The 16,634-nt window shown below is 53.1% G+C and overlaps 1 protein-coding gene across 1 annotated transcript in view; it reads right to left on the bottom strand.

Moving 5' to 3' along the window:
- Positions 1-10,197: 10,197 nt before the first annotated feature.
- Positions 10,198-16,634, bottom strand: part of LOC122546524 (free fatty acid receptor 2-like) — a 101,886-nt gene continuing 95,449 nt past the window's right edge. Inside the window, exon 2 of the mRNA XM_087980884.1 lies at positions 10,198-12,595. Coding sequence (XP_087837010.1) covers positions 11,615-12,580 — 966 coding nt within the window. The 5' untranslated portion in view covers positions 12,581-12,595 and the 3' untranslated portion in view covers positions 10,198-11,614. The remainder of the gene's footprint in view (positions 12,596-16,634) is intronic.

The following is a 16,634-nucleotide window of genomic DNA, read 5'->3' as shown; positions in this document are numbered from 1 at the left end:
TCTCTCTCTCTCTCTTGCACACACAGACACACTCTTGGCATGCACAATTACAGACACACAATCACACATACACTCTCTCCAACACAATCCCACACACCCGCACTCACACACCCGCACTCACACACACGTACACACACCCGCACTCACACACGTACACACACCCGCACTCACACACACTCACTCACACACCCGCACTCACACATCCGCACTCACACACACGTACACACACCCGCACTCACACACACCCGCACTCTCACACCCGCACTCACACACACGTACACACACACACACGTACACACACCCGCACTCACACATCCGCACTCACACACACGTACACACACCCGCACTCACACACACCCGCACTCACATGCACCCGCACTCACACACCCGCACACACACCCGCACTCACATGCACCCGCACTCACACACCCGCACACACACCCGCACTCACACACCCGCACACACACCCGCACTCTCACACCCGCACTCACACACACGTACACACCCCCGCACTCACACACCCACACTCACACACCCGCACTCACACACCCGCACTCACACACCCGCACTCACACACACCCGCACTCACACACCCGCACTCACACACCCGCACACACACCCGCACTCACATGCACCCGCACTCACACACCCCCGCACACACACCCGCACTCACACACCCGCACACACACCCGCACTCTCACACCCGCACTCACACACACGTACACACCCCCGCACTCACACACCCGCACTCACACACCCGCACTCTCACGTACACACCCCCGCACTCACACACCCGCACTCACACACCCGCACTCTCACACCCGCACTCTCACGTACACACCCCCGCACTCACACACCCGCACTCACACACCCGCACTCTCACGTACACACCCCCGCACTCACACACCCGCACTCACACACCCGCACTCACACACCCGCACTCTCACGTACACACACCCGCACTCACACACCCGCACTCACACACCCGCACTCTCACGTACACACCCCCGCACTCACACACCCGCACTCACACACCCGCACTCACACACCCGCACTCTCACGTACACACACCCGCACTCACACACCCGCACTCACACACCCGCACTCACACACCCGCACTCTCACACCCGCACTCTCACGTACACACACCCGCACTCACACACCCGCACTCACACACCCGCACTCTCACGTACACACACCCGCACTCACACACCCGCACTCACACACCCGCACTCACACACCCGCACTCTCACGTACACACACCCGCACTCACACACCCGCACTCACACACCCGCACTCACACACCCGCACTCTCACGTACACACCCCCGCACTCACACACCCGCACTCTCACACCCGCACTCACACGTACACACCCCCGCACTCACACACCCGCACTCACACACCCGCACTCTCACGTACACACCCCCGCACTCACACACCCGCACTCTCACACCCGCACTCACACGTACACACCCCCGCACTCACACACCCGCACTCACACACCCGCACTCACACACCCGCACTCTCACGTACACACACCCGCACTCACACACCCGCACTCACACACCCGCACTCTCACGTACACACCCCCGCACTCACACACCCGCACTCTCACACCCGCACTCTCACACCCGCACTCTCACGTACACACCCCCGCACTCACACACCCGCACTCACACACCCGCACTCACACACCCGCACTCTCACGTACACACCCCCGCACTCACACACCCGCACTCACACACCCGCACTCTCACGTACACACCCCCGCACTCACACACCCGCACTCTCACGTACACACCCCCGCACTCACATACCCGCACTCACACACCCGCACTCACACACCTGCACTCACACACACGTACACACACGTACACGCACCCGCACTCATACATCCGCACTCTCACACACGTACACACACCCGCACTCACACACCCGCACTCACACACCCACACTCACACACCAGCACTCACACACATGTACACACACGTACACACACCTGCACTCACACACCTGCACTCACACACACGTACACACACCTGCACTCACACACCCGTACACACACCCGCACTCACACACCTGCACTCACACACCCGCACAAACACCCGCACTCACACACCCGTACACACACCCGCACTCACACACCTGCACTCACACACACGTACACACACCTGCACTTACACACCCGCACTCACACACACATACACACACCCGCAGTCACACACACGTACACACACCCACACTCACACACCCGCACTCACACACACGTACACACACCCACACTCACACACCCGCACTCACACACACGTACACATACACATGTTCTTCCACACACAGTCTCACACATACAGCACGATGTAATGCAGGAGACATTGTCATCATGGGAAATCTGCCCCCACCGACCACACGATTCCCCTCACCCCCCCCCCCCCCCCCCACCCCCACCATGCCCACCGCCTGCGCCAGGCACGTCCACCAACATGGCACATTCCCCCCCCAATCCTCGCAGCCTGAATGGACACACTCCGACTGTCCCATCGAAACAGTCACTCCCTCTGCACAGGATCCTGGGAAGGGGGGGAGTTCAAGCACATCCTTTGGAAAAGTGAGACTGAGCTGGAGCGGGATTCCATGGTGTCCCCCTCTGCCTTCCTCTCCCGGGGTGTTCGGCTGCTAACAGAGTTTCGGACAGGTGCGGAATATTCCCGGAATGGTTCTGGGTTAGCTTCCAAAGGCAGGGGAGGGGGAGGGGGGCAGGGAGTGGGGGGGTCACCTCGACCCTTCGGTGATTCGAACACTGGGCTGTGTCTGCCCGGAGTGGGTCATGTTGCTCCTGTAGCTGGTCTGGCTGTAACTCCAGTCACTGCGCCCGCCCCTCACTGCCGCCGGCCCCTTGGAGGTTCAAGCAGCACCACCAACCCCCCTCCCATTCTCCTCCCCAAACCCCCCAACCCCCCCCAAATTCCCCACCCCCCTCCCCAACCCCCCCACCCCCCTCCCCAAACCCCCACCCCCAACCCCCTCCCCAACCCTCTCACCCCCCCCAAACCCCCCACTCCCCCCGCCCCAACCCCCCACCCCCCCAAACCCCCCATCCCCCTCCCCAACCCCCCCACCCCCCTCCCCAACCCCCCCACTCCCCCTCCCCAACCCCCCCACCCCATCCCCCTCCCCAACCCCCCCCTCCCCAACCTCCCCCCCCATCCCCCTCCCCAACCCCCCCACTCCCCCTCCCCAACCCCCTCACCCCCATCCCCCTCCCCAACCCCCCTCCCCAACCTCCCCCCCCCCCATCCCCCTCCCCAACCCCCCCACCACCCTCCCCACCCTGCTCTGGAGCTGAGGAGGCTTTGTGTTCAGGAGCTGGCTCTTTTCCCACTTACCTCCAGAGGTAGCGAGGATTCCGAGTGGGAAATGTCTCAAATGAAACCCCAATAGAATCCCATAGGTCTCCCCACAGCCCCCTCCCAATCGACGAAGGGCTGCCGCTCTGTGGAGGGTCAGCGGAATGTCCAGGCATTTTCCGGGAAGTCTTCAGAGTCCTTGAGAGGGGATTGACCCGAATGCTTCCCGGGAGCTGGCTTTTGGAGAGGCTGGGACTGTTGCCACCCCTCCCCCCCCCCCCCCACCTCACAGTGAGAGAGACTGGGGGAGCAGTTTTGACTGGGCGGGAGCAGATGGGGACAGGGTTAGATCAGGGAGAGGGGAAGGCAAAGTGTTCCTGTGATAGCACGGGGAGACAGATCGAAGACTCCGGGCTGGGGATTGTGAGGCTGGACTGTTACGCACATGGTGTGGAGGAGCCGGTGTTGGACTGGGGTGAACAGGGTTAACAATCGTACCACACCAGGTTATAGGCCGACAGGTTTAATCAGAACATCAGGACCACCATCCGATGAAGGAGCGTCGCTCCGAACGCTCGTGCTTCCAAATAAACCTGTTGGACTGTAACCTGGTGTTGTGTGAGTGTTAACTCTGTTGGACACAGTGAGTGATAATGATGTGGAGCTCACAGCCTAGAAGGTGGCATGGGAGGACAGATGCTCAGTGATTTCCAACTGTATGTGGAATGATGGGAAGGGATTGGGGCTGCCTGAATTGCTATCACGGAGTGTGTGGGTCAGATAGGCTCCTCTCTTGCACAGAAATGACCCTGCGATGGATCAATCCCACCTTGGTGAGCCCAGGGACGGTGGGGTTTTAGTCTCCTGAGGCATCTCGCCCACTTCGGAAGCTGGCACCGTTCCTTCTCCACTCCCGGTGGGACTGGCTGAGAGCGTTCCCAGTCCCGCCTCCTCATTCCTCACTAGGCCCTGGGCCAACCTCCTCTGTGTTCGCCCTGCACCCCCACCCCCGCGCCCCCCCCATCCCTTCCCAGACCTTTCCTGTATTCCCACACTCACTGCCCCCTTCCCAGACCTTTCCCGTATTCCAACACTCACTGCCCCCTTCCCAGGCCTTTCCTGTATTCCCACACTCACTGCCCCCTTCCCAGACCTTTCCCATATTCCCACACTCACTGCCCCCTTCCCAGGCCTTTCCTGTATTCCCATACTCACTGCCCCCTTCCCAGACCTTTCCCGTATTCCAACACTCACTGCCCCCTTCCCAGACCTTTCCCGTATTCCCACACTCACTGCCCCCTTCCCGGGCCTTTCCTATATTCCCACACTCACTGCCCCCTTCCCAGACCTTTCCCGTATTCCCACACTCACTGCCCCATTCCCAGACTTTTCCCGTATTCCCACATTCACTGCCCCCTTCCAGGGCCTTTCCTGTATTCCCACATTCACTGCCCCCTTCCCAGACCTTTCCCGTATTCCCACACTCACTGCCCCCTTCCCGGGCCTTTCCCGTATTCCCACACTCACTGCCCCCTTCCCAGACCTTTCCTGTATTCCCACACTCACTGCCCCCTTCCAGGGTCTTTCCTCTATTCCCAGACTCACTGCCCCCTTCCCAGACCTTTCCTGTATTCCCACACTCACTGCCCCCTTCCCAGACCTTTCCTGTATTCCCACACTCACTGCCCCTGTCCAAGGCCTTTCCTGTCTTCCCACACTCACTGCCCCCTTCCCGGGCCTTTCCTGTATTCCCACACTCACTGTCCCCTTCCCAGACCTTTCCCGTATTCCCACACTCACTGCCCCCTTCCCAGACCTTTCCCGTATTACCACACTCACTGTCCCCTTCCAGGGCCTTTCCTGTCTTCCCACACTCACTGTCCCCTTCCCAGACCTTTCCTCTATTCCCACACTCACTGCCCCCTTCCCAGACCTTTCCCGTATTCCCACACTCACTGCCCCCTTCCCAGACCTTTCCTCTATTCCCACACTCACTGCCCCCTTCCCAGACCTTTCCCGTATTCCCACACTCACTGCCCCCTTCCCGGGCCTTTCCTGTATTCCCACACTCACTGTCCCCTTCCCAGACCTTTCCCGTATTCCCACACTCACTGCCCCCTTCCCAGACCTTTCCCGTATTACCACACTCACTGTCCCCTTCCAGGGCCTTTCCTGTCTTCCCACACTCACTGTCCCCTTCCCAGACCTTTCCTCTATTCCCACACTCACTGCCCCCTTCCTAGACCTTTCCCGTACTCCCACACTCACTGCCCCCTTCCCGGGCCTTTCCCGTATTCCCACACTCACTGCCCCCTTCTAGGGCCTTTCCTGTATTCCCACACTCACTGCCCCCTTCCCAGACCTTTCCCGTATTCCCACACTCACTGCCCCCTTCCCAGACCTTTCCCGTATTCCCACACTCACTGCCCCCTTCCCAGACCTTTCCCGTATTCCCACACTCACTGCCCCCTTCCCAGACCTTTCCTGTATTCCCACACTCACTGCCCCCTTCCTGGGCCTTTCCTGTATTCCCACACTCACTGCCCCCTTCCCGGGCCTTTCCTGTATTCCCACACTCACTGCCCCCTTCCCGGGCCTTTCCTGTATTCCAACACTCACTGCCCCCTTCCCAGACCTTTCCCGTATTCCCACACTCACTGCCCCCTTCCAGGGCCTTTCCTGTATTCCCATTCTCACTGCCCCCTTCCCAGACCTTTCCTGTATTCCCACACTCACTGCCCCCTTCCAGGGCCTTTCCTGTATTCCCACACTCACTGCCCCCTTCCCGGGCCTTTCCTGTATTCCCATACTCACTGCCCCCTTCCCAGACCTTTCCTGTATTCCCACACTCACTGCCCCCTTCCAGGGCCTTTCCTGTATTCCCACACTCACTGCCCCCTTCCAGGGCCTTTCCTGTATTCCCACACTCACTGCCCCCTTCCCAGACCTTTCCCGTATTCCCACACTCACTGCCCCCTTCCCGGGCCTTTCCTGTATTCCCACACTCACTGCCCCCTTCCCAGACCTTTCCTGTATTCCCACACTCACTGCCCCCTTCCCAGACCTTTCCCGTATTCCCAGACTCACTGCCCCCTTCCCGGGCCTTTCCCGTATTCCCACACTCACTGCCCCCTTCCCGGGCCTTTCCTGTATTCCCACACTCACTGCCCCCTTCCCAGACCTTTCCTGTATTCCCACACTCACTGCCCCCTTCCCAGACCTTTCCCGTATTCCCACACTCACTGCCCCCTTCCCGGGCCTTTCCTGTATTCCCACACTCACTGCCCCCTTCCCAGACCTTTCCTGTATTCCCACACTCACTGCCCCCTTCCCAGACCTTTCCTGTATTCCCAGACTCACTGCCCCCTTCCCGGGCCTTTCCTGTATTCCCACACTCACTGCCCCCTTCCAGGGCCTTTCCTGTATTCCCACACTCACTGCCCCCTTCCCAGACCTTTCCTGTATTCCCACACTCACTGCCCCCTTCCCAGACCTTTCCTGTATTCCCACACTCACTGCCCCCTTCCCAGACCTTTCCCGTATTCCCAGACTCACTGCCCCCTTCCCGGGCCTTTCCTGTATTCCCACACTCACTGCCCCCTTCCCGGGCCTTTCCTGTATTCCCACACTCACTGCTCCCTTCCCAGACCTTTCCTGTATTCCCACACTCACTGCTCCCTTCCCGGGCCTTTCCTGAATCTGGTATCCTGGGAGTCCCCTAATTTGTGTTTTACAAAGTTTGTGTGAAATCTCTTTGCTTCCACCTTCAGTTCTGTATTTCCCAGGGTTCAGGCTCAGGGATGTTTAACTCACCATCTGCTGACCCTGTCATCTTCAACCATGATTACTAATGCACTTTCCCAACTCCCAATCCCCACCACCATGCCCACAGCTCTCTCTCTCTCTCTGACTCTAGCTCTCTTTATCATTCCCTTTCTCTCTCTCTCTATGTGTCTCTCTATCCTTATATTTCTCTCTCTCTCTCTCTGACTCTAGCTCTCTTTATCATTCCCTTTCTCTCTCTATGTGTGTCTCTCTATCCTTATATTTCTCTCTCTCTCTCTGACTCTAGCTCTCTTTATCATTCCCTTTCTCTCTCTATGTGTCTCTCTATCCTTATATTTCTCTCTCTCTCTCTCTGACTCTAGCTCTCTTTATCATTCCCTTTCTCTCTCTCTATGTGTGTCTCTCTATCCTTATATTTCTCTCTCTATCTCTCTTGACTCTATCTCTCTTTATCATTCCCTTTCTCTCTCTCTCTATGTGTGTCTCTCTATCCTTATATTTCTCTCTCTCTCTCTGAATCTATCTTTCTTTATCATTCCCTTTCTCTCTCTCTCTATGTGTCTCTCTACCCTTATATTTCTCTCTCTCTCTCTCTGAATCTATCTTTCTTTATCATTCCCTTTCTCTCTCTATGTGTCTCTCTACCCTTATATTTCTCTCTCTGTCTCTGAATCTAGCTCTCTTTATCATTCCCTTTCTCTCTCTCTCTATGTGTGTCTCTCTATCCTTATATTTCTCTCTCTCTCTCTCTCTCTGACTCTATCTCTCTTTATCATTCCCTTTCTCTCTCTCTCTATGTGTCTCTCTATCCTTATATTTCTCTCTCTCTGACTCTAGCTCTCTTTATCATTCCCTTTCTCTCTCTCTCTATGTGTGTCTCTCTATCCTTATATTTCTCTCTCTGTCTCTGAATCTATCTCTCTTTATCATTCCCTTTCTCTCTCTCTCTATGTGTTTCTCTACCCTTGTATTTCTCTCTCTCTCTTTGAATCTAGCTCTCTTTATCATTCCCTTTCTCTCTCTATGTGTGTCTCTCTATCCTTATATTTCTCTCTCTCTCTCTGACTCTAGCTCTCTTTATCATTCCCTTTCTCTCTCTATGTGTCTCTCTACCCTTATATTTCTCTCTCTCTCTCTCTGAATCTATCTTTCTTTATCATTCCCTTTCTCTCTCTATGTGTCTCTCTACCCTTATATTTCTCTCTCTGTCTCTGAATCTAGCTCTCTTTATCATTCCCTTTCTCTCTCTCTCTATGTGTGTCTCTCTATCCTTATATTTCTCTCTCTCTCTCTCTCTCTGACTCTATCTCTCTTTATCATTCCCTTTCTCTCTCTCTCTATGTGTCTCTCTATCCTTATATTTCTCTCTCTCTGACTCTAGCTCTCTTTATCATTCCCTTTCTCTCTCTCTCTATGTGTGTCTCTCTATCCTTATATTTCTCTCTCTGTCTCTGAATCTATCTCTCTTTATCATTCCCTTTCTCTCTCTCTCTATGTGTTTCTCTACCCTTGTATTTCTCTCTCTCTCTTTGAATCTAGCTCTCTTTATCATTCCCTTTCTCTCTCTATGTGTGTCTCTCTATCCTTATATTTCTCTCTCTCTCTCTGACTCTAGCTCTCTTTATCATTCCCTTTCTCTCTCTATGTGTCTCTCTATCCTTATATTTCTCTCTCTCTGACTCTAGCTCTCTTTATCATTCCCTTTCTCTCTCTCTCTCTATGTGTCTCTCTATCCTTATATTTCTCTCTCTCTGACTCTTGCTCTCTTTATCATTCCCTTTCTCTCTCTCTCTATGTGTCTCTCTATCCTTATATTTCTCTCTCTCTCTCTCTCTCTCTGAATCTATCTCTCTTTATCATTCCCTTTCTCTCTCTCTCTATGTGTCTCTCTATCCTTATATTTCTCTCTCTCTCTCTCTCTCTCTGAATCTATCTCTCTTTATCATTCCCTTTCTCTCTCTCTCTCTATGTGTCTCTCTACCCTTATATTTCTCTCTCTCTGACTCTAGCTCTCTTTATCATTCCCTTTCTCTCTCTCTATGTGTGTCTCTCTATCCTTATATTTCTCTCTCTATCTCTCTTGACTCTATCTCTCTTTATCATTCCCTTTCTCTCTCTCTCTATGTGTGTCTCTCTATCCTTATATTTCTCTCTCTCTCTGACTCTAGCTCTCTTTATCATTCCCTTTCTCTCTCTCTCTATGTGTCTCTCTACCCTTATATTTCTCTCTCTCTCTCTCTGAATCTATCTTTCTTTATCATTCCCTTTCTCTCTCTCTATGTGTCTCTCTACCCTTGTATTTCTCTCTCTCTCTTTGAATCTATCTCTCTTTATCATTCCCTTTCTCTCTCTCTATGTGTTTCTCTACCCTTGTATTTCTCTCTCTCTCTTTGAATCTATCTCTCTTTATCATTCCCTTTCTCTCTCTCTCTATGTGTGTCTCTCTATCCTTATATTTCTCTCTCTCTCTCTCTCTCTGACTCTAGCTCTCTTTATCATTCCCTTTCTCTCTCTCTCTATGTGTCTCTCTATCCTTATATTTCTCTCTCTCTGACTCTAGCTCTCTTTATCATTCCCTTTCTCTCTCTCTATGTGTGTCTCTCTATCCTTATATTTCTCTCTCTCTCTCTGAATCTATCTCTCTTTATCATTCCCTTTCTCTCTCTCTCTATGTGTGTCTCTCTATCCTTATATTTCTCTCTCTCTCTCTCTCTCTGACTCTATCTCTCTTTATCATTCCCTTTCTCTCTCTCTCTATGTGTCTCTCTATCCTTATATTTCTCTCTCTCTGACTCTAGCTCTCTTTATCATTCCCTTTCTCTCTCTCTCTATGTGTGTCTCTCTATCCTTATATTTCTCTCTCTCTCTCTCTCTCTCTCCCTCTCCCTCTGGTCATTGACACTTCCCAGCCTCTCTCTGCTTTCCCAATGGGACAATTGGGCGCAGCCTTTTGGATGCCCATGTTTTGACGCCAGCCCATTTGGCGACAGACGTTTTGGTGCTAGGAGAAAAATGTTGATTGATTCATTATCATTCAAAGGTAGAACTTTAAAAAGTTTTAAAACTGTAACTTTATTGAAGAATAAAAACATTAAATCTGTTAACCACTGAAAGCTGTAACGTAGATTTACAAATAAAGAAATGTTCTTAGTGCCAAAACGTCCGTTCGCCAAATGGGCTGTTGCCAAAATGGGTTTGGCACCCAAACGGCTGTGCCAAAACGTACCAAGCCCCTCTGCTTTGGCTTCTAACCAACACCATAGGAAGGAATGTAGGAACAGCATTCCTCCAGCCTGTTACACAGGAACAGGAAGAGACTGCCCACCAGCCCCTCACTTGCACCCTTCTTGCGAAAACCCATTTCTTCTGTAACATTTCCCAGTTCTGATTAAAACTCAGACCTGGGTGTTCTCTCTCTCTCTCTCTCTCTCTCTGTCTCCCCAGAGAAGGCAGGAAACAAATCAGGCCATAAGGCATAAGAGCAGAGGTCACCCATACAGCCGACTGAGCTTGCTCCGCAAACCAATGAGATCATGTCTGATCTGATCCTCAATTCCACTTTGCTGCCTTTTCCCTATCCCCCTCGATTCCCCCTTACTGATTACAAATCTACCTCAAATATCCTCAATCACCCAGCCTTGACAGCTCTCTGGTAAAGACTTCCACAGACTCACTCCCCTCTGAGAGAAGGGATTCTTTCCCATCTCTGTCTGAAATGGGTGAATCTTTATTCTGAGGTAGTGCCTGCGTGGTTCTGGACTCTCCCGCAGGGAGAAACATCCCCCCCACATCTCCCCTGGTTAGTTTCCTTGGAGTTCTGTATTTCCAATAAGGTCACCTCTCGTTCCCTTAAACTCCGATCGCGAGAGCGCTTGTCAAAGAGGGACATCGTAAAGGAAAAGACAGAAGGAAAGACGGGAGGGCGAGAGAATGAGAAAGAGAGAGAGAAAAGAGAGAGGGGGAGAGAACAAGAGAGAGAGAGAGAGAGATGGGGGTTGAGGGAGAGAGGGAGAGCGGGTTTGAGGGAGAGAGTGAGTCAAAATGAGGGGGTAGGAAATGGGAGAGAGAGAGAGATGGGGGAGTTGAGGGAGAGAGGATGGGATTGAGAGTGAATCAAAATGAGGGGGTAGGAAATGGGAGAGAAAGAGAGATAGGGGAGTTGAGAAAGAGAGGGTGGGATTGAGAGAGTGTGAGTCAAAATGAGGGGGTAGAAAGAGGGAGAAAGAGATAGAGAGAGATAGGGGATTGAGAGAGAGAGAGTGGGATTGAGAGGGAGAGCGAGACAAAGTGAGGGGGCAGAAAGTGGGAGAAAGAGAGAGATGGAGAGAGGGGGAGAAAGAAAGAGAGAGACAGAGAGGTGGATGGGGAGATAGAGAGAGAGAGAGAGAGAGAGAGGATGACGAGGTTTGAAGGGGTGGTTCTTGAGGTCAGGCCCAATGGAGGAGTGAGCAGTGGGTTGTTGCATCCCTACAGTTTGGAGCACTAGGTCTGGTGGAAGGAGTCTGCCCTGAGAGCCTCATTGCGTTTGCGAAGGAAGCTGAGCAGGATCTGGAAGGGTTTGAAGGAGCTGAGCTCCCGAGACAGACTGCTCAGGCAGGCCTTGCAGGTCTGCTTGACGGCGCTGGAGGAGAAGTAGAAGATGATGGGGTCCAGGCTAGTGTTGAAGGTGCTGAGCAGCAGGGCGTCAGTCCTCCAGGGCGGACTACTCTGCTGGATGAAGCCCACAAAGTGGGAGATGTTGTAGGGGGCGAAGCAGATCAGGAAGACCAGCAAGGTGGCCAGCACCAGGCCGACTGCACGCTGCTTCTTCCCATAGCTGATGTGCGGGGATGAGAGCAGGATCCGGATGAAGCTGCTGTAACAGAAGGTGGTGATCAGGAAGGGTAAGCAGAACAGCACAATGCCCAGCTCCAGCCGGAGTGGCAGTAGGACTACCAGCTGGCTCTGGGTGAAGTTACTATAACACACGGTCTGATTCCTGCTGGAGTTGGTGACCTTCTGGTATTCCACAATGTATACGATGCTGCAATGGGAGAATGCACAGAGCCAGAGCAGGAAGCTGACCAACAGGGCGTACGTGGGCTTGCGGTACAGGTTGTACTGGATGGGGAAGGCAACCCCCAGATAGCGCTCCACGCTGACGGCTGTCAGGAACAGGATACTGCCGTAGACGGCACTGAAATAGAACAGGCTGCTCAGTGGGCACAAGAAGGCAGGCAGAGTCCACATGCTGCCCTTAGCTGACTCCAGGATCTTGAAAGGCAGGAAGAGTAGGAAGGCCAGGTCAGAGATGGTCAGGTTGATGAGGAAGATGACATCGGGAGCAGCTTTGCGTTTGGCCCTGCCCAGGAAGGCGTACAGGGCCAGCAGGTTAAACGGCAACCCAGTCACAAGGGCCACCACATAGACCGTGATGTGCAACTTGTCAGACAACAACAACTCGGCCATAATTCCTCATGACAGCTGGAGGAGCAAAGAGAGAGAGCAGTAAGGAGACAAGGTGAGCGGCAGAGAGGCGACACAGAATCCACAGACAGCTACTTCCACACCCACAGGAACACAATATTTGACACTAACCTATCTACACCAGTACTGTACCCCAGTATTATACAGGGACAGACCTGTCCCCTCCAGTACTGTACCCCAGTGTTATACAGGGCCAGACCTGTCACCACCAGTACTGTACCCCAGTGTTCCACAGGGCCAGACCTGTCACCACCAGTACTGTACCCCAGTGTTATACAGGGACAGACCTGTCCCCACCAGTACTGTACCCCAGTATTATACAGGGACAGACCTGTCCCCTCCAGTACTGTACCCCAGTGTTATACAGGGCCAGACCTGTCACCACCAGTACTGTACCCCAGTGTTCCACAGGGCCAGACCTGTCACCACCAGTACTGTACCCCAGTGTTATACAGGGACAGACCTGTCCGCACCAGTACTGTACCCCAGTGTTATACAGGGACAGACCTGTCCCCACCAGTGCTGTACCTCAGTGTTACACAGTAACAGACCTGTCCCCACTAGTACTGTACCCCAGTGTTATACAGCGACAGACCTGTCCCCACTAGTACTGTACCCCAGTGTTATACAGTGACAGACCTGTCCCCACCAGTACTGTACCCCAGTGTTATACAGTGACAGACCTGTCCCCACCAGTACTGTACCCCAGTGTTATACAGTGACAGACCTGTCCCCACTAGTACTGTACCCCAGTGTTATACAGTGACAGACCTGTCCCCACCAGTACTGTACCCCAGTGTTATACACTGACAGACCTGTCCACACCAGTACTGTACCCCAGTGTTACACAGTAACAGACCTGTCCCCACTAGTACTGTACCCCAGTGTTATACAGCGACAGACCTGTCCCCACTAGTACTGTACCCCAGTGTTATACAGTGACAGACCTGTCCCCACTAGTACTGTACCCCAGTGTTATACAGTGACAGACCTGTCCCCACTAGTACTGTACCCCAGTGTTATACAGTGACAGACCTGTCCCCACTAGTACTGTACCCCAGTGTTATACAGTGACAGACCTGCCCCCACCAGTACTGCACCCCAGTGTTATACAGTGACAGACCTGTCCCCACTAGTACTGTACCCCAGTGTTATACAGTGACAGACCTGTCCCCACCAGTACTGTACCCCAGTGGTACACAGTGACAGAACTGTCCCCACCAGTACTGTACCCCAGTGTTAAACAGGGACAGATTTGTCCCCACCAGTACTGTACACCAGTGTTATACAGGGACAGATTTGTCCCCACAGCGTTATACAAGGACAGACCTGTCCCCACCAGTACTGTACCCCAGTGTTACACAGGGACAGATTTGTCCCCACCAGTACTGTACACCAGTGTTACACAGGGACATACTTGTCCCCACCAGTACTGTACCCCAGTGTTACACAGGGACAGATTTGTCCCCACCAGTACTGCACCCCAGTGTTACACAGGGACAGATTTGTCCCCACCAGTACTGTACACCAGTGTTACACAGGGACATACTTGTCCCCACCAGTACTGTACCCCAGTGTTACACAGGGACAGATTTGTCCCCACCAGTACTGTACCCCAGTGTTATACAGTGACAGACCTGTCCCCAACAGTACTGTACCCCAGTGTTACACAGGGACAGATTTGTCCCCACCAGTACTGTACCCCAGTGTTATACAATGACAGACCTGTCCCCAACAGTACTGTACCCCAGTGTTATACAGTGACAGACCTGTCCCCACCAGTACTGCACACCAGTGTTATACAGTGACAGACCTGTCCCCACCAGGACTGAACCCCAGTGTTATACAGTGACAGACCTGTCCCCAACAGTACTGTACCCCAGTGTTACACAGGGACAGATTTGTCCGCACCAGTACTGTACCCCAGTGTTATACAGTGACAGACCTGTCCCCACCAGTACTGTACCTCAGTGTTATACAGTGACAGACCTGTCCCCACCAGTACTGTACCCCAGTGTTATACAGTGAGATACCTGTCCCCACCTGGACTGCACCCCAGTGTTATACAGTGACAGACCTGTCCCCACCAGTACTGTACCCCAGTGTTATACAGTGAGATACCTGTCCCCACCAGGACTGCGCCCCAGTGTTATACAGTGACAGACCTGTCCCCACTAGTACTGTACCCCAGTGTTATACAGTGACAGACTTGTCCCTACCAGTACTGTACCTCAGTGTTATGCAGTGCCAGTCATGTCCCCACCAGTACTGCACCCCACTGTTACACAGGGACAGACATGTCCCCACCAGTACTGTACCCCAGGGTTATACAGGGACAGACCTGTCCCCACCAGTACTGTACCCCAGTGTTAAACAGGGACAGATTTGTCCCCACCAGTACTGTACACCAGTGTTACACAGGGACATACTTGTCCCCACCAGTACTGTACCGCAGTGTTATACAGGGACAGACTTGTCCCCACCAGTACTGTACCCCAGTGTTACACAGTAACAGACCTGTCCCCACCAGTACTGTACCCCAGTGTTATACAGTGACAGACCTGCCCCCACCAGTACTGCACCCCAGTGTTATACAGTGACAGACCTGTCCTGAACAGTACAATACCCCAGTGTTATACAGGGACAGACCTGTCCCCACCAGTACTGTACCCCATTGTTGCACAGTGACAGACCTGTCCCCACCAGTACTGTATCCCAGTGTTATACAGTGACAGATCTGTCCCCACAGTGTTATACAAGGACAGACCTGTCCCCACCAGTACTGTACCCCAGTGGTACACAGTGACAGACCTGTACCCACCAGTACTGTACCCCAGTGTTAAACAGGGACAGATTTGTCCCCACCAGTACTGTACACCAGTGTTATACAGGGACAGATTTGTCCCCACAGCGTTATACAAGGACAGACCTGTCCCCACCAGTACTGTACCCCAGTGTTACACAGGGACAGATTTGTCCCCACCAGTACTGTACACCAGTGTTACACAGGGACAGATTTGTCCCCACCAGTACTGTACCCCAGTGTTACACAGTGACAGACCTGTCCCCACCAGTACTGCACCCCAGTATTACACAGTGACAGACATGTCTCCACCAGTACTGCACCCCAGTTTTACACAGTGACAGACCTGTCCCCACCAGTACTGTACCCCAGTGTTATACAGTGACAGACCTGTCCCCAACAGTACTGTACCCCAGTGTTATACAGTGACAGACCTGTCCCCACCAGTACTGCACCCCAGTGTTATACAGTGACAGACCTGTCCCCACCAGGACTGAACCCCAGTGTTATACAGTGACAGACTTGTCCCCACCAGTACTGTACCCCAGTGTTATACAGTGACAGACCTGTCCCCACCAGTACTGTGCCCCAGTGTTACACAGGGACAGACCTGTCTCCACCAGTACTGTACCCAGGTGTTATACAGTGACAGACCTGTCCCCACCAGTTCTGTACCCCAGTGTTATACAGTGACAGACCTGTCCCCACCAGTACTGTACCCCAGTGTTACACAGGGACAGACCTGTCTCCACCAGTACTGCACCCAAGTGTTATACATTGACAGACCTGACCCCACCAGTTCTGTACCCCAGTGTTATACAGTGACAGACCTGTCCCCACCAGTACTGTCCCCCAGTGTTATACAGTGACAGACCTGTCCCCACCAGTACTGTACCCCAGTGTTATACAGTGACAGACCTGTCCCCACCAGTACTGTACCCCAGTGTTATACAGTGACAGACCTGTCCCCACCAGTTCTGTACCCCAGTGTTATAACGTGACAGACCTTTCCCCACCAGTACTGTACCCCAGTGTTATACAGTGAGATACCTGTCCCCACAAGGACTGCGCCCCAGTGTTATACAGTGACAGACCTGTCCCCGCCAGTACTGCACCCCAGTGTTATACAGTAACAGACATAACCGCACCAGTGCTGTACCCCAGTGTTATACAGTGACAGACTTGTCCCTACCAGTACTGTACCCCAGTGTTATACAGTGACAGACCTGTCCC

Source organism: Chiloscyllium plagiosum, unplaced genomic scaffold (assembly GCF_037043375.1).
Source record: "Chiloscyllium plagiosum isolate Xiang-an unplaced genomic scaffold, Cpla_swu_hap1 HiC_scaffold_38, whole genome shotgun sequence".
Lineage (NCBI taxonomy): Eukaryota > Metazoa > Chordata > Chondrichthyes > Orectolobiformes > Hemiscylliidae > Chiloscyllium > Chiloscyllium plagiosum.
The sequence above is the reverse complement of the archived record's forward strand: the minus strand, read 5'-3'. Positions and strand labels throughout refer to the sequence as shown.